General features: G+C 46.6%; 1 protein-coding gene across 2 annotated transcripts in view; it reads right to left on the bottom strand.

Annotated features, from left to right (window-relative positions):
- Ranbp16 (Ran-binding protein 16) overlaps positions 1-16299 on the bottom strand; it is a 60992-nt gene extending 44693 nt beyond the window's left edge. Inside the window, exons 1-8 of one of the 2 annotated variants that reach the window (XM_077687605.1) lie at positions 16164-16299; positions 15328-15480; positions 12431-12524; positions 12115-12356; positions 11832-11984; positions 11448-11768; positions 11228-11374; positions 2489-2661 (exon numbers count right to left, since the gene is read on the bottom strand). In XM_077687605.1, the coding sequence (XP_077543731.1) occupies positions 2489-2661; positions 11228-11374; positions 11448-11768; positions 11832-11984; positions 12115-12356; positions 12431-12524; positions 15328-15480; positions 16164-16178 (1298 nt within the window). In that variant the 5' untranslated portion in view covers positions 16179-16299. The remainder of the gene's footprint in view (positions 1-2488; positions 2662-11227; positions 11375-11447; positions 11769-11831; positions 11985-12114; positions 12357-12430; positions 12525-15327; positions 15481-16163) is intronic. The other variant, XM_077687606.1, reaches the window with a different exon arrangement.
- Positions 16300-18741: the final 2442 nt, after the last annotated feature.

The raw sequence follows: 18741 nt of genomic DNA, 5'->3' as shown, positions 1-18741 counted from the left end.
ACACCGCAGGTCCCTTCACTGTAATTTAAACCTTTTTTTTTTCCCAAAATAATTTTTTAGGCAAGCTTGGCTAACAGCAGCTAGCAACAACCCCTCCATAATTGAGGTTCACAACGAAATCATCTGGTTTAGGTGCCTGACAAGAGTATTAGAAGGGCACAAAAAGTATATATACCGTATACGCTCGACTAAGGGCCGCGCTCGTGTAAGGGCCGCTCCCCCCAACTTGGCAGGCCAAATTTTGAAAAAAAAAAAAAAAAAAAATCTCGCCAGCAATCGGCAGCGTCGTCGCGTCTCGCGTACGGCGCGCGGCGAATTTCGCGGGCGCCACCAGATGGCAATAGCTGTCCTGCGGCTTCGCCACGCGGCGCTCTCTTTGAGCCTCGGGCGCGCAACTCTATCTGGGAGATCTTGTCGCTTTTCTCGCCGGCGCCATTGATCCTTTGTGCCACCGCTGATTTTGACGACTGCCTAGCACAACCGCTTGTGATGGAAAAGAAAAAACGCTTAACCGCGTACGATGCTGCGTTCAAACTTCAAGTTGTCGCATACGCCGAACAGAATGGAAAACGTGCAGCCGGCCGGAAGTTCAACGTCGACGACAAGTGCGTGCGCCGGTGGTGTGACCAAAAGGAAGAGCTGGCCGCAACAAACAAGACTAGGAAAGCATTCCGCGGCAAGCCTTGCAAATTTCCAGCACTCGAGAAGGAGCTGATGAAATATGTCACGGACATCAGGAAAGACGGCTACGCGTTGTCAACCGAGATGCTCCGCGTCAAGGCCCTTGCAATCGCACGCCACATGAACATTTCACCTACGGATTTCAAGGCAAGCGAGGGATGGCTTCGGAGATTTATGAAGCGACAACAACTCAGCATCCGCCGCCGGACAACACTCTGCCAAAGACTTCCACGCGAGTACGATGACAAAGTGATCAAGTTTCACCGCTTTGTTAACGCGCTGCGAGCGGAGCACGAGTACCACCTATCCCAGATAGGAAACGCGGACCAAACGCCTGTTTGGTTCGATTCTCCTGAAAACACGACGGTCAACCAAACTGGCGCGAAGAGCGTCCTTGTGCGCACGACCGGTGCCGAGCGTCAGCGTTGCACCGTTATGCTGTCTGTCACAGCTGACGGAAGGAAGCTCCCCCCGTACGTAGTGTTTAAGCGAAAGACGCTACCCAAGGAGAGCTTCCCAAATGGAATCATCGTCAGAGTGCAAGAAAACGGCTGGATGTCCGATGAACTAATGGTGGACTGGCTGAAAACGGTGTGGGCTAACCGGCCGGGAGGCCTGCTGCGACGCAAGGCACTGCTCGTATTGGACAGCTTTCGTGGCCACCTTACAGAGCGCGTGAAGGCTCGTCTTGCAGAAGGTCGTACGCATCTGGCGGTCATCCCCGGTGGTTTAACAAGCATGCTGCAACCACTGGATGTGTCTATTAATAGGCCGTTTAAAGCAGAATTCAGACGCCTGTACTCTGAATGGATGGCAGCGGGCCACCACGAGAAAACGCCGACCGGACGACTGAAGCGGGCGTCGCGCTTCAGCTGGTCTGCTCTTGGATTTTAAACGCGTGGCGTGCGGTGTCCGCAGACATTATTGTAAAGAGTTTTAAGGTGACCGGTATTTCCAATGCCATGGACGGCACTGAGGACGATTTGATCCATGAACGTGCGGATGACGCGAGCAGCGGCGACGAGACGAGCACGAGCAGCGACACCGATGAAGACATCTAGCGAGGATGTCCGCAGCTAGACGCAAGATATTCCATGGTTATGTATATATGGCATGATTAAATAGGTTTTTGCATGCGTGGATCGAAAACTGAACAAAAATTTCACACTTCCGTGTAAGGGCCGCACCCCATCAAAATCGCGGAAAAAAAGTGCGGCCCTTACACGAGTGTATACGGTAGTATTTATAGCAAACAAAGTACAGACAACATGCTAAGAAATAAAGAAAATGAGAACAAATACTTCTTGTGTCCAGTTTGTTGCCCTTCAAATGTTTGTCGTGAGGTACTATATCAACTAGCTACCAATTCTACAATTCCGAGCCCCATTTTTGTAGCGTGTAAAACTAGAAACTAAAGTGGGTCCAACCAGTCCAGCGTTAAGCATCATAGCGTGAAGAGTGGGGGAAAAAAGGGTGGCGTCGGTAGTACGTGCAGATTCGAGTAGCAAATGTGGGATTCAATTCATTTGAAACCCAAAGAAGCAAAAATTTCTTTCAGCAAGGCGAGGCTTTAACAACAGGAAGCAATTCTATGTCAGAGTCGCACAATATATGCAGTACACACAACACAGCCTTACCGTGCAAAAACACACTCATCTGCACTAATTAAAATACGCCCACGGTAGGAAACAGGTATTTTTGCTCTGCACCCCAGAGCGAGCATTCGCTGCGAAGCCGGACTCACCCCTGCGCCGGGGCACGCACTCACGCATTGAGAAGAGGTGCAAAGACCACGCAAGGGGCCCACCTCATGACTTGGCTGACCGAGTCTAGCCTGGAGCTGATGTAGGCTCGCGTCACTTCCGGAGTGTAGGCATCCAGCAGGTGGGGCTCTGATGCTTTGACATAGGGCACCGATGCTACCATGCGCTGCCACAGGCTGAGCAGGTAGTGGACGCTGTTGGGCGCAAACTGCCACATCTGCAGGGATAGCGCAAACACTCTCGAGCACTGCACAACAGAAAAATCGTGCAGACAGACATGTTCAAAAATTCCCATATGATGATGCCCCTAATGTCCAGGGAAAAAAACCTCGCTTCCAATTTCATGCTTTGGTATGTCAAAGTGACACCCAGGCTATGACGTAATGGAGAGACTAACTGGGATCCTTTGGAATGGAGAGCATCCCCAGGTGGTCAAAATTAATCAGGAGCCCTCCACTACGGCGCGCTGCATTGCCTGTGTGGCGTCAGCGCATTACACCTCATAATCAATCAATCAAATCAATAGAAAGAATAGCTATGGGTTAGCTCGAGTCCTTTGGCAAGATATTGCGCTTCAGATCCATTACAAAAACTGCCACCACGGCCAGATTTCAAGCAGCTACAGTGACACCTAACAGCTACAGCAGTGGCACCATGGCAGGTGACTAAGGAAATATAGAGAGAACACACTGAGTGCTCCTGAGCAAAGCAGACTGTTACAAGCAGTAGATGCTGGCCCTTACACAATGATTAATATTATAAGAAGTTTGTGGGACCGATGCCACAAGTCAGCCAGACGTTCTTCACCCAGGGATCTCTGCATTCCGCCAGGAAAGGAAGTAAATCTGCTCATTTTTACAGTTGTGCCAGATCCTTGCAGGCAAAGCATAGCTACTGACTTCCTCTTCTACTTTGAATCCCTGTGGCAATCTTTGATACTAATCAATAAGTTCACACTTTCCTGCCCACGGGAAAAGCAGCAATTTTGGGTGGTCTAGCAAAGATCTTTTTCCCGGTTGAAAAATACATGCTACATATAAGTGTATGGTATCAAATTGTAGAATAGTTCATTTTCCTTTGCACTCGTAACTGTTTCCAAGAGAAATTTTTATGTAAAAAATAAATAAATAAATATAAAAAGCTGCACAGAAAGTTTTGGAACAAACACAAAAAAAATTAGCAAACGTCGGTAATGCTCTACAAAGAAAGAACACAAGAAATTTAGGACATACATTTTGTACTATCGGCGTCAAATGAAACGCGAACACGAAAATATGAACGTGAATACACAAATAGGGTGATTTCTTTCAATTCAAGCCGAAATGATGCGTGGCTTAGTTACAAAAACAAAACTGGGAAAAGTGGATTTCTACGAACAGTATTTTTCAATTTTTCAATTTTGCACGTTCTGATTCATATTTTCGTGTTCGCGTTTCATTTGACGCCGATAGTACATATACTACCACTGCAAAACTCCGGCAAATACCCAATGCCTAACTGTAACAATTCTTGTTTTACAAAGAAAAATGTTAGAACTAGTGGATTTCGTGAAACTGTGCCCAATCTACAATTTCGATACTTTTGGATTTTCTGGGGCTTGTGTTAAAGGAGCCATGAAGAGAAAACACAAGTTTGGTTCATTCAAAAGATTGTCTCGTTAGAATCATACTGACACCACTTTTAACGTAAACTTCGCTCAAATAAGCTACATAATTAGGAAAAACAGGAATGGTCATGCGACCCACCAGCTCATTTCCCGCAACAGAACCTGTGATGTCACATGGGCTAAGCTCTGCTATTGGCGGACGCTGGCAGAAGCAGACGCAAATTAGGTAGAGCTTACAAACTAGACGAACGAGCGATTTGCGCTTAAATTTAGGGCACATTCTTTACAAAGCAATAGGAATGATGGGACAAACAGTGGAAGTTACGAAAGCACATGTAAACATAGAAGTACTGATGCGTTCTGCTGTTCGTACTGCGCACAGCATGCTTTGGTTTAGCTGCACAGCACTATGGGGCTTGGGGTTGTCTCAGACGACACTGGCCGATTGACGCAAGCAACGGTGTCTTACGTGACCCCATTTGTCGAGCGAGCACTGTTTCAGGGAACGAATATTTTCTCCCAGAACAAAAACAAGCCAGGTTTAAATGCGGGCAAAAACAAACCAAACGCTTGCCACGGTATGGTGGCGCCATCTAGGTTACGGAACGTAAAGAAACGTGGGAACAAACCAACACCGCTACAGGGTGGAGACAACCTTTGAACGGTCCCGTGCCGCCGCAATTGGGCCAACAGGCTCAACGCGTTATTCTTTTCGTTTCCCACGAGACCTAGCAATGCGAAACAGACAATATGATTCAAACTTCTTCAATAAACCGCGTTGCGGCGATAATTTTAGCGCGGTTTTGACACAATGACTTGCTTCGGCGGCGAGCGAGCAACCGAACATGGCGGCGCCAGAGTTACGTGTCTCTACCCTGTACGGCGGATGCGTGAATGAAGGTACTCTAGGCTGCAGAGCGGTCGGTTCCCGTGATGTCACTTGGGACCACGAAAACGCACGACTGAGCGGGAAAATCAAAATTTTAACCTGAATTGTTTAATTTCTCAGTGAATAAAGCACCGTTTGTATCCGGACAAGCGCTGGGGGCACTATAAAACACGAAATCTTTCGAATAAAACCAACTTGCATTTTCTCTTCATGGCTCCTTTAAACAGGGGCATCAGGTTCTCGGCCAGTTTGGCGTAATGTCGCTTCCGATGCTAAAATCTGATACAAAAAGTTTTCCTCGGAGTCACTGCTGCTAATGTCATTCAAAAAGTCGTGCGTAGAATCGTCCAAATCGCTAAAAATGTGGCGCGTTAAACCCTACAATCATCATCAAAAGCATTTCCGTGGCGCCATAGCGTGCGATACTGGCACCATTTTCCTATCGTCCGGGCACCCATCACAGGACACCAGCCAGCGGTGCTTGAAAACATGTAGAGGGACAAAAAAGAGATGCAAGTGTCTCCACTACTCAGTAATGGCGCCAGCTCTCAGAGCGCACTTGGAAAGCGCCGAATTCAAATGGGAAAACTTCAAAATTTGAACTTGAAAGCATTGATAGAATGCTATCGATTTGAACTGAATAGGCGTGGGCAGGAAGGTGTTAAAGCTTTACAGTGCAAATTTTGGCAACGTAATAGTCGCACAAAAAATTCATGTGCCCTCCATTACTGCATTTTACTTTAGAAACAAACAAAAATAATAAAACAGTAAGGTCAGGCACAGGCTTTGGGGCAGAGGGTTTCGTTTTCAGGACACTCTGGAAAAAAAAAAAAAAAAATGTGACACAGGTTACATACATACTGCAGCTGGCAGTATTTTTTTCCTCTGTACATGGAAACAATCATACAAATGTTGCAACTACCCCAATGGTGCATGAGGAGCAGCTAAAGCCAAAAAGTGCAGGGGAAAGAAAAAAAGAAACCACAGCCCACTGCTACAACCACGTAGCTCTGGCTGTCATGCACCATTCCATGGCCATGATGGTTTATATGATGAAAATTCAAGGGTTTTAAGGACTTTCAAGAGTCCGTCTGTGGCTTTTTCCAGGACCCCACCGTCTGTTGACAATTGAAATATAACTGATGTCCAGGGGAAGATGGGGGCTTTAAACGATGAGAGATCACCAAAGATGAAAACGTTGCTGGAACCAACATTTCAACAAGAGGATTTGTCTTCCAACAAGTCGCCTTGTAAAAACGATGGGTTCAGCAACATTTCCTTCCACGATGATTTCTCATAATTGTTTGTTAGACTTGCACACATAAGCACTTTCAGTGTTAGAAAATTCAAGCAAGCAACAAACACCCACTCAGTCCTACCGTAGCCTCATGTTGCTTGTATATGCTCATTAAAAAGCAAAAATTCAAGGATTTTCAAAGTTCTGCAAAAATTTCAGGACTTTCAAAGCCCCTAACCAGATTTTCAAATTCAAGAGTTTTTGCAGGTTCAAGAGAACCTGCATGATTCTGACAAGAAGAAGAAAACCCGCTAGTTGCCAATTTGTCCCCGCCTCTCTAGTGGAGCGGGCAGGTAAGCATTTGGCATTCCATTGCAGCTCAGGCGCCCCCATCAGAATCGCATCATTTCTCATCACTGCTTGTACTATACGCTTCCTACGCAAGACATTTGAAATGTCATCTGAATCACACGGAATTGGAAAATTTTCAATAAAACTGCTCAGATTCGAATAAATCTTAGATTTCGAATAAATTTTTTTCGTGGCGCAAGCACTGCTGCTGAGAGCGAGAAACAAGAAAAGGCACTTCTGGGCGCAACACAAATCACCTGCTTCATACTGCTCACTTTCTGCACCCCCCACAAACTTACTATTCCAGATAAACGATGTCAAGTGGCTTAATGTGGCATTCCCCTATTTCCAGTACCTAGCAGATCCCTTCTAAAAAACAAACTGTACAAAGAAAAGAAAGAATCTAGAGAGATTTGCAGGGCATACTGTAATCAGGGGTGAGACAGCTGAATCAGATTTGGGAGCAGTTTTCGGAGCAGCAAAATCTCGATTTTGGAGCAGAATAACCTTGATGTGGAGCAGAAGAACGACATTTATTATGTCACCTTAGGAGCTTAAAAAATCAAATTTTTGGCTACTCACGGGAGAAAAGTGCACTTTTTAATCGGTTTTGAACATACATAACACTGAAACAGCCCTTCAATAAACTTTTTTTTCTACCAGAGTATCACAATTTACGAACTGCACTACCTTTTTACAAACCATTTTTTTTAATTCTTAGGCTCTATGCATAGATAGCGTAGAGTTCTGTTGAAAACATCGAATTGAAAAACTAAGCAATCGTAAGGCAGTTTTATTATCATCTGAATGCCGAAATTATTATTTTTGTAATCCTAGACTCGGCTTTACGCACAAGTGTAAAGCCACGGCAAAAGTTGCGCGAAGCGAGGTGACAGTCGTAGCCCCCACCAGCCCTTCCATTTCAATCCCCATGGTGCACGTTCACTACGATCGTAATTTGAGTAACGTTGGTATGTTTAGCCACCTCCTTTTTGGCCTTAAATTTCACTTTAGATAAATGAACTATTATTACTAGAGTGCAATAATAGCCCGTCCCGCTATCGGACACTGCTTGAACATTTTGCGGCGAAGTAGCCTGCGCCGCCACTTCTACGGTGTCGATCGTCCCATTCCCGACGCTCGCAAGCTCGCTGTGAAAGGCAGCAATACCTCTGCGTTTTATGACACCGCAATGAGTCCAAAATTTCAATTCAAGTGCGCACCGCGCCCCACATTCAAGGCCGAAACACGGCGAATTCGTGGGCACCACGTTGTTTTTGATGAACTCCCGTCTTTCGAGTCGCGCAACTTCCCGCAACAGATCAAACGACTATAAGCACAGCCACTCCCATAACCAAAACCAAGGTAGAAATTGGCGAAGAGCACTCTGCCTGAACCACAAGCAACTGCTTCGGCCGGTGGCCATGTTTTCGAATCTTCACCACAACAAGATGGCGGCGCCCAGTAATGTCATTCCGGAGATACAGCGCTCCAAAAATTGCTGTTTTTTCATCAGATTGCACAAGCAGTTTGACGCCTCAGTACACATAAGTATTTTTTCTACAGGACTTTGCAATGGTTTTCGATGGGATAACTTTGAAAACGCACAGAATTATAACATGTGCAACCCGACATCATGATTTTCGAAAGAACTATCTTGGGGACCATTTTATGCAGGTTCTTAATTGAATGATCAATCAATTCAACCTTTACAAACACCATCACCTTGGGGGTGCTGAGAAATTATGCCGTCAGTGCATTTTCCCCACTGAAACTGACGGGAGCGTTAAAATCCTTGGCTCTCAGGCTGTTTTGGAGCAGTTTGGCGCAATTTTTGAAATTTTCAAGCTTTCGGAGCACCTGGCACAGGAAACAAATTTGTATCAAATCTGCGCAATATGCGCAGCTTTCTCACACCTGTGTAATGCTCCTCTGTCTGTCTGTCTGTCTCTTTCTCTGTGTGTGTGTGTGTGTGTGTGTGTGTGTGTGCGTGTGTGTGTGCGTGTGTGTGCATGTGTACCGAGTGTGAAGGGCTATTCACTAGGTGCAATTCACTCACAAATCACAGTTTTGCCTCCTGTACACTTCTTTTAAGCAGGGCTCTGAACTACCCCAAAAGTGTGTGCACCTATATATATCTGAATTCCTCTTTGGCTCGCAGTTTAGCTGTGCTTCCCAGAGGACGTATAAAACCAGAGTGGTCTGCCAGAACCATGGCAGGTGAACTGAGTTAGCACAATTGACATGCTGTCCGCCTTCTTCTGCCTTCCCAATACCTGCCAGAAACAACACGTAACTTACACCTCAAATTTTGCTTTGCCCATGTTTATCTGCACGCACCCACCTTTCTGTGAGGTAGAATATTTGCCTAGCTCATAAACAAGGACTATGATGATGGTTGGATGTTTTTGGCGCAACGCCAGCCAGGGAAAAGAGCACCACACATAAACGAGGACTAGAGGGTGAAAATTAGACATCACAGGAGTTCCTAATCACTTAAACACACTGCGAGTAACCTTTAAATGGAATCGATGCAAATTTTATGTTAACAACAATTTTCGCATACGGGGTCAGGAAAAAAAAAAAAGAAGACAGGAGACCAATAACCCAGTTCCATTTTTTCCTTCCTATCGCAAGCTGAGAGCTAGACTGACTTCTACATTGCGAAAGGCAAGTCTTGACCCTTATAACCCTTTCAGTCACGAATTATTATATTCACTGCAGAAAAATTCCATACTTGGAGGTTTAGCAGTGTCAAGTGTCTAGAGGTAAGAAAAAAAGGTTCAGTCTCTGTAGAATACTTATTACGCAAATAGCGTCGTGTCCTCATACGGAGACACCATTACTCAATCCTGCTTTTCTCTATAAAAATAAATATCCTGAGGCAGTTTACAAACAAGGAGGTGAAATAATAATTTCTGCACATGAAAGAGGTGCTTTTAGCCTTTAAAATGATTTACGCCATAGTAAAAGAGAACTTAGGACGGCAACACACCGGAGCTCCCACAAAACTTGGCGTCCATTTTGAAACGATGGTTATGAGTGCGGTTCCGCCATTTCACATCACATGGTGCTACCTTTCACTTCCGTAGGTTTCGAACATCAGCCACACCACTCTGCAGCATGAACTCTTGGTTTTCACGAGGAAAACGACGAAGAAAGTCGCGTCTCCATATGGGGACACGGTGACAGAAAGGGATAATGCTTCTATACAAAGCAACTAGCAGGCTGCTACATTATCTGCATTTGTTTCCTGCAGGCAAATTTAATTATAATTTTAAAACTAAAAGTATTACAAGCCTGCAACCCTGCTCACCACTACGGCGTCTCAAGCTGGCACAAACAGAAATAAGAAATGTGTGGCCCTCACAACGGAGAGAATTGCCCCTTCGTTTTGGCATTGGGAACAGCGGAGCTCAAAGTATCAGCTTTTAAAGGAGCCATGAAGAGAAAACACAAGTTTGGTTCATTCAAAAGATTGTCTCGTTAGAATCATACTGACACCACTTTTAACGTAAACTTCGCTCAAATAAGCTACATAATTAGGAAAAACGGGAATGGTCATGCGACCCACCAGCTCATTTCCCGCAACAGAACCTATGATGTCATATGAGCTAAGCTCTGCGATTGGCGGAGGCTGGCAGAAGCAGACGCAAATTAGGTAGAGCTTACAAACTAGACGAACGAGCGATTTGCGCTTAAATTTAGGGCACATTCTTTACAAAGCAATAAGAATGATGGGACAAACAGTGGAAGTTACGAAAGCACATGTAAACATAGAAGTACTGATGCGTTCTGCTGTCCGTACTGCGCACAGCAGGCTTGGTTTAGCTGCACAGCACTACGGGGCTTGGGGTTTTCTCAGACGACACTGGCCTATTGACGCAAGGAACGGTGTCTTACGTGACCCCATTTGTCGAGCGAGCACTGTTTCAGGGAACGAATATTTTCTCCCAGAAGAAAAACAAGCCAGGTTTAAATGCGGGCAAAAACAAACCAAACGCTTGCCACGGTATGGTGGCGCCATCTAGGTTACGGAACGTAAAGAAACGCGGGAACAAACCAACACCGCTGTACAGGGTGGAGACAACCTTTGAACGGTCCCGTGCCACCGCAATTGGGCCAACGGGCTCAACGCGTTATTCTTTTCGTTTCCCATGAGACCTAGCAACGCGAAACAGACAATATGATTCAAACTTCTTCAGTAAACCGCGTTGCGGCGATAATTTTAGCGCGGTTTTGACACAATGACTTGCTTCGGCGGCGAGCAAGCAACCGAAAATGGCGGCGCCAGCGTATACGTGTCTCTACCCTGTACGGTGGATGCGTGAACGAAGGTACTCTAGGCTGCAGAGCGGTCGGTTCCTGTGATGTCACTTGGGACCACGAAAACGCACGATTGAGCGGGAAAATCAAAATTTTAACCTGAATTGTTTAATTTCTCAGTGAATAAAGCACCGTTTGTATCCGGACAAGCGCTGGGGGCACTATAAAACACGAAATCTTTCGAATAAAACCAACTTGCATTTTCTCTTCATGGCTCCTTTAAACCAACACAATACTCGTCCCATAGCATATTCTCCTCGTAGAAAAATTCACCAGATGCATTAGGGCTCCTCCATGTCGCCCTCATTCATTCAAGGTTCAAAAAAATCCCACACGACACACATGGTGTTGAACAACATTTAAAAAATTCTCACCTGGAGACTTGTCACGGTGAACTTTGCAATGAGAGCAATGGTTTCGGGGTATGTCTCCACTTTAACCAGCTCGCCAAGCTGGTAATTCGATTTCAGCCTGGCAAGAAGCCGGCAGAATTCGTGGTAGCTGCTTGGATCCGAAAGGCTCTGCAAAGTGCCCAAGGTGTTAGCGCGCAGGGCTGTCAGACCCCCAAGAGGCAAGCCTCCGCAGTGCACCCACCTGGGGATTCTCGAGAATGTGCTTCACGCCAGTCACCAGCTGGGATAGAAATTTGGCCCGTTCAGCATTGTTGAACAGTGAGCGGCGTACCGACGCAATCTGCACCAGGCAGGTGAGCACCAGGGGGCTTAGGGTGCCGGGTAGTGAATGAAACAGATCAAAGAAAAGTTGCAAGGTGTTGAAGTCCAGGAAGGCTGGTCGCCAGCCGGTCGGTATCTGGACGGTGCAGAGGTCGTCCGAAGACTCATCGGGGCTCGTGCCGATGAAGTCGAAGCTGAGGCAGTGGTGCGCCAACCTCAGCAGCTGGCTCATCAGTTGCTGCTGCAAAGTACCAGCCACACACCAGTGAACAGGTCCTCCTCAACCACACACATACACACATACCTGCGTATCGTCACTGAATGTCATCTGTGCCTTCCAAGAGTCCAGTGCTCGCCTAAGCAAGTCGCAGGCCAGCTGAAAAATGTCGTAAAGTTGGCTGTCCCGAAAGGAGGAGGCTATTTTGCGCTGCTTGGTGAGGCTCCGATTGGCCTCCGCCTGAAAAGTAAGCGTTCATGGCATCCTGAAGTTGCACAAATCCCTGGGGGAACTTGGTCCATGAGATGCACAGCAACAGTCAAAAAACACTTTACAAAATCTGAACGCTCAAGGCAGAAGCCAGGCTCACCTCAGTGACGTGGTTCATCTCGCAGGTCAGCTGAGAGAGCAGCTGGACACCGACCATGCAGTACTCGACCGAGCCTTGTAAAAAGGACTGCACCTGGCGGATGACATTACGGAAAACAAAGTCTTCCTTGTCCGAATCAAACCAGCCCAGTTTGGTCAGCCGAGCGAAGAGTTGCACCAGCGCCTGGGTGACGTAGGAGGCTCCTTTCGGCCTCTGCCACAGGTAGGACAGGATGTAGTTGCCTGCAAAGCCAGAGGAAGCGGCTCAGCGAGACTGCAGTGTGAGCCTTAAAGTCTCGTAATTAAATGCCTCTTACGCATCTCTAACCGCTGCTGCAAACTCAGGGACCCAGGGTTCTTGGACACAAGCTTGCTCAAGGTGGTGGCGGCTAACAGCTGTGCATACGAGCTCTGCAACAAATACAAAAACTGGTGGCCATCTTGAAGAAGTTGCACATGAAACAGCACTCTCCCCAGCACGCTGGAGACTACGAACAAGGCAGTGCAGTGTAGAGATTCGGAGAAGGCTCCTTGTGTTCCCTTTGGTCCTTCCCCTGTGCCACCGATTCATTCACACAATCCGGAGCAGCACTGAGAAAGTTTGAGTGCAGATGCATGGTCGCATTCAACAAATCAAGACAAAATATTATTCACTGGGAAGGAGGCCGCAGTAAGACAAGGATCGGAACTGGAGTTGGGCACACTTGCATTCTAGTACTCGCCCATAGTAAAATGAACACGCGGTTTTTTCAACCCTTGCCACGGGGTCAGTGCACTAGAAGAGAAGGGAGTCGTGGTCATGGCTTGTCAGTGGTGGGGTCCACTTTGTGGCGAATATTTCCGACGAGGAACTTTGCAGCCGCTGCTCACCAGTCGGTTTCGCATGTTGTCTATTACAACCCATCTTCGTTTATCCCTGTAAATAGTCTTATTTCTCTATTTTATGGCATCATGTTTCATAAAACACCTCAAGTAACTCCAGGGTCTAACACCCGGCGGTTAAAAAAAGTTGTACATGGCGCTGGCTGCAACAGGAGTCCACCAGGGAACTCCTGTTGCAGCAAGTGGTACAAACTGCATGTTACGACGATAAATGAGCATCTTAATTTTTTTCTGCGCACACTGCCTCTCCTTTCGTGCTCAAACTTTAAATGAAGGACATATTTTATGGTCTATTTTGTTTAACACTGGGAATAACGACGGCACTCACCTGATTACTTAAAAAATAAAATTATTTTTGCCTATGGCAAACCTGGGGGCCATTCTGGCGGTCTTGACCACCGCTGCGGTGTGGCGCCACCTCAAACGCATCCAGAACAAAACATGCCATGCTGGTTCGCACCAGGTTTGCGGGCCATTGTGGGTTTTGTACAGTTTTTTCGTCTCAAAAAGAAGACGCGCTCTTTAATGGTTCACTCCCCGCACAACACACCTCTCTACCTTCTAGTACACTGTACCACGGGTGGGAAAAGACACACGAATATCCAATAAATGTGCACAGATATGCAATAAATGTTTTGACTTCAGATGAGCACAGTGGAGCCGGAGGGAGAGTGCACGTCTTGTAAATGCCCAGGATTAGAAAAAATCCACACCACTTAATGAATTGCTCAGCAGGCACAGACTTCAAGAAGCAAGCCTACAGTACCACGCTACTCGTGCAACGCTTTTCCTATTAGTGCTAGTTAGAATATACGGCAAGTGGTTTTTCACGATGAGAGTTAACTGATCTCAATGACCTTTGTACTCCTCCAAGTTAATAAAGAACTGCTGCAGTAGCTGCCTTCATGGCTGCTTTTGTGCCCATCTAAGGTCAAGACACATTTTGTCAGCAAAATGGTCTCAAACCAAACGGGCACAGTTCCAAGTAAAAAGCTGCTATTTCAAGAATGGTCAGGTGAGTCTGCAAGGAGCAGAAACGAATGGTCAATGGCCACCGTCAATTTTAAACTGGTCACTGGGATAGCGCAACCACAAATAGAAGTCTCCTGATGCTGATACTGGAGCAGCAATGAATGGTCTGGCTTTTCTGGCAGATTCTCCCTTAGTAAGTAGCTGCGGGTAGTAAGTAGCTGCCACTGTGCAGCCAGCTGCAACAATCCCTTGTGTCGCGGAGACTTTTTTGCTACTCTAATTTAAGGTGCAATAGCATTGTGTAGCCCATCTTTTTGTTTTGTTCTTCGCTGCACTAATTCTGCCGCCACCTCTTTTCAAACTAGGCAACCACGACAGCCAGGGTCCCAAGAAACTGCCCGCCCCCAATGGCCTCTTATTTCCTTCTCTAGCTCGCTGCATCACAGGAGGCACGGGCCAGGCGGCCTGCTGCAAACAGCTCGCTGCAATTCCTTTTGTCCTCCGACACGAACCGCTGCAGGCATTGATTGCGATTAGAAACAGGCTGTTTCACATCGAGCAAGCCATGCGTCATTCCCTGCTGCACAAGATGCGAAGTTTAGTGTGGTAGCAGCCTACCATGAAATGCGTTGAACTTGGCCACAGTTATTTTGGACTAGCATCATCAGGTTGCTCGACACTATGCGAGTGAGCACGAAACAGGCTCATCACTTTAATGTCTTCATATTGCGCCACATGATAGGGGCAGCATGAGCTGACACTGTCACCAGGCAAACCACCGGGTAAGCAATTTAAGCTTAAAATAGTAGGCAATAAAGAGGGCTGCTCGATGCCCCATCTCGCAGACTTTGAAACAGCTGAGATAAACGACAGGAACAGAGGCACGGCACTAACAACCAATGCGTTGATCGCTCCGAATCACCATAATACAGACCTACTGGGTAACAAGTCAGGGTATTGTCTGCATTTTTCTCTGTTCCCACCTCCTTTTCTCTTTTACGACTTCCACTTCCCGTGCCGTGACCGCAGCAACCAGTACATACAGATAATGCAGTTACAACACCAAAAAAGACTGGTTTGCACATCATATGCTACATTTCCAAAGTTCAGTGTGCTCATTAAGTAACTCCGCTCTTTAGAGCTTACAATCCCGCGTCAGGCAGGTGCCGCTCGAAGCTACCCGTAGCGACTGGTGCATTAGACAGCACAGATTCGCATCTAGCAAACAGCTTCGGAAGGTGCATTCACGGCTGCCCAAAATGAAAGCCCTTCCGTGAAAGCTTGGGTAGCGCCGCGGGAAACCCGCAGAGGTACTCGTCGCCCAAGGAGCGCCGTCGAGTGCAAACGCTGCTTCAGATACCTGCGATCGGTCCAGAAGTAGTCTGCATCGCTGCAAACAATCCGGCGATGAGCCACAGCAAAACTCGGACAGCTGAGATTCCGCCTGGACGCGCTCTGCCGCGTCGCCACCTTCGTAGAGCTGCTGGCACAGAGCTTCCACTCGCGCCAGCTCCTGCAATTTGACGGCAAAAAAGGGGCACTTCGAGACCACACCGCTGCAGCTCCTTTAGGCACAGTTGAGCGAGCTAAACACTGTGTACAAATGCAAACGCAACTCCATCGGCATGAGCGTCCCAGGGATAAGCAGACTTCCTGGGATCTCTGACGGTACACGCACGTATTTCAGGCACACAAACAACCCTCCTTCTTCGCGAATAGTTGCATTACATTAGCGATAAACCGAAAAGCTCCCCACATTTAACGCGGCGCTAAGCGTAATTGCAAACTTTCAAAACACAGCTCCTCGGCCGGTTCAACCGCTGGTCACCGACGGCACATGCCGTATTCAATCTTGCACGGGACAATTCGCAATAGTAAACGTTACCCATATTCGCGGTTCAAAGTTTGCACTAGAGGACTAATACTGCAGCTCACTACAATAAGCGTAGCATATTGACAATGCCCTTGCTCTCCGCACTCCCAGTGTTGATGAAAACTCAACGGGCTTGGCGGTGCGGGAATCGTGATGCGATATCGAAAAATTTGGAGACGTTGACTCAGCGGTGAAGCATCCACGAAATATCTGGTAAGTTAGACGCAAATTGCTTCCCTCAAATGACATTGTTGCAGGCTGTTCATGAAATAATCACAGCAGCAATGTCTTTTCGCACTACAAAGGCAAACTTCGGCACTCACTTGGTCATCCGCCATTTTGAACACTGGAAGATGAGGCGCCTCCTCCGTCGAGGCGAGACCGCGAGACTTTTTAGCTTTCGGATCAACGATGCGATCGCTGGTGCCACCTACCGCAAAAAGTGTTCTGTCCGCAGAAAAGTTCATATTTCTTCAACGCCGTGGCTCGTGTCGTAAAGCTATGATTTTTAAAACTCGCAAGCTCCGGCCACTTCAAACTCAAATTCAATATATTCGCTAATTAAAAGACACTCAAGTTGAAATACCATGATCACCGACAGTTACCTCAATGATTATGCATTGCCCACCACTGTAACACAGCATTCATTTTGCTGTGTTACAAATAAAATAAGATTTATAATGTATTATTTACTTCCTGAGAGGTGTCCGAACCACAATGTTCGAGCCATGCTGCTACATCACTGATTTGCTTACACGTAGGAGAGCAAAGTTTCGCGCTCGATTATGTAGAATAAATTATTAAGTTTATCAGAATCTGGCATACCGGTTATTAAAAAAGCCATCACTTCCCAACCAGTAATACTTTTTCATCACAGAATGCATGCTTGGAGCTCCAGCGGAGTCATGAATGAGCCACATCTGCTAACGAGTACATGACCATATATGCAGCGAAGCTGAGGTAAGACAGAAATTTGAACAAAAGTACAAACTCATTTATTGTCTTGATTGGTGATCACAGTACAAGTACGCACACGTAGTTATTGTCTCGTCAGAGTTGTTTTACATACATTCGCGCTGATGACTACCGCCGCCCCGAGGAGCCGGACGAAACTATACGTTTCGAGCCGCCCGCCACCTGGTGGAAATAGGCATGCGCGACGTACCACCTGTTACCGCCGTCACGGGAGGGTGGCAGGAAAGAAAACTAGGCACGCAAGCGTTCTAAACGACGTCAAAAAGAGTCGTGGCTAGCGGGTTCCTATATCCAATTACACCGTACTACAGGCCTACCAATGCCAGTGGTACTGCGGCAAATCTTTAAGAAACCTTGTGCGGACCTATTTAAAAGCAAGCACACAAACGAACAAACCATTGCGCACACACACGAACGCTGCTTCGCGCTTCAGACACGGGGCCTCGGAAACCCACAGAACCCTAGCCATTTTGTCCGTGTGTACACACGAAGCCACTGCACAGAGAATTTTATTTAAGCGAAAGCTTTATAATCGTAGTGAGACCGATAGCGTCATGTCAAAAAACTAATGCATTGCTCCATAGACGCCTCGAGCGCATGCCTGTAGGGGCACCACTGAAATCCCTCTAGCGGCCCGTTTCAAAAGAAGCTGTGGGAGATCTGGCCCGCTTCCCACTGTCGCCGCTGCTTTTGCAGCACTCACGATGGTTATTTATCGTTTGTATGCGTGGGAAATTAATATTTATGTGAAGCAGTCACTCTATTCACAAATATGGAGCATTTACGAGAGCGTAAATATTTCTGACGTGATCTTAGTGGGGTTAATTCGGTCTGCACAAGCGCCAGGTGCGTGTCACAGGCCGGTGTCGCGAAACCGAAATATGCATGGAGCCGATTGTAATTCCACTGTCCTAAAATTCACTAACAGTGTATGCAAATCGGTTTATGCACTTACATAACCTAGTGAAGCGCTCATACCTGACAGCGTGCCAGTTACGCTTGCCAGTGTCATACCTCAGACCCTCAGATATTGATCACTACCCCTGACAAACCAGTGTGGCGAAAATGCTACTAACATTCTATGAAATATGTACGACAGACAATGCAAAATTATACTAGGGGATCCGCACATGACAAAACATTTAATGTTGGGTCGTTTGTCGTAAGGCGATGTGGCGGCAAACATCCATTATCTGCTGCAAATATCTTCCGCGAGCAGCGCGGAGATGGGCTTATAGAGTAATTCGCATCTGCGACTCAACACTTCTTTGAAACATAGTCTTATGACACAGGTAGCCTGCAGAATCTAGCACAAAATTCAAATCACAAGAGTGTGGTATCTGATGAGATACCACACTCTTCCAACGACACCTTTTACTGCTTGTGAACTGCCTACCTTACGCTTCAAAAAATGCATCCACCGAGTGATCAGCCGTTCGTTTAAGTCGAAACACAAAAATTAATTGAACACACAGCTTCTGTGTGGGATTGCTAAAACGTTCATTTCTTGATTTCGCTTTGCATTCGTACACAATGATAATTAAGCCTCCCCTCCTCCATGTCCTCCGGATATAGCAGTGCATTTTGCATATAATTGTTCTGGTTATTCCTACCTGGCTTACGTTTAGGCGAACTTCATCAGCATTTCTGAAGCTTCACTGGGCTTTGCATTCTCGTACGAGCCCTTATGTTTCTTCTTGACTTGCAGACCATTTATTTTTCTGTGGTTTCACAAACTTAACTTGGTTCTTGCTATAGGACGTGAATGTGCACATACGAAGTGACGCAGAGCCTTGGAATATACTTAAAACTTTTGTGTAGCTTACATTCCCATAAAAGGCAAAAGATATTGTCAGGTTTGCAGTAATCACATCCACGAAATATATCTTTATACGACATATATATTCGAATTTGTTTTCCGCCCTG

The sequence above is a fragment of the Haemaphysalis longicornis genome, unplaced genomic scaffold (assembly GCF_048455015.1).
Source record: "Haemaphysalis longicornis isolate Haplotype H1 unplaced genomic scaffold, Haemaphysalis longicornis Haplotype H1 scaffold_1, whole genome shotgun sequence".
Classification (NCBI taxonomy): Eukaryota; Metazoa; Arthropoda; class Arachnida; order Ixodida; family Ixodidae; genus Haemaphysalis; species Haemaphysalis longicornis.
This window is presented reverse-complemented; position numbering and strand designations above follow the sequence as displayed.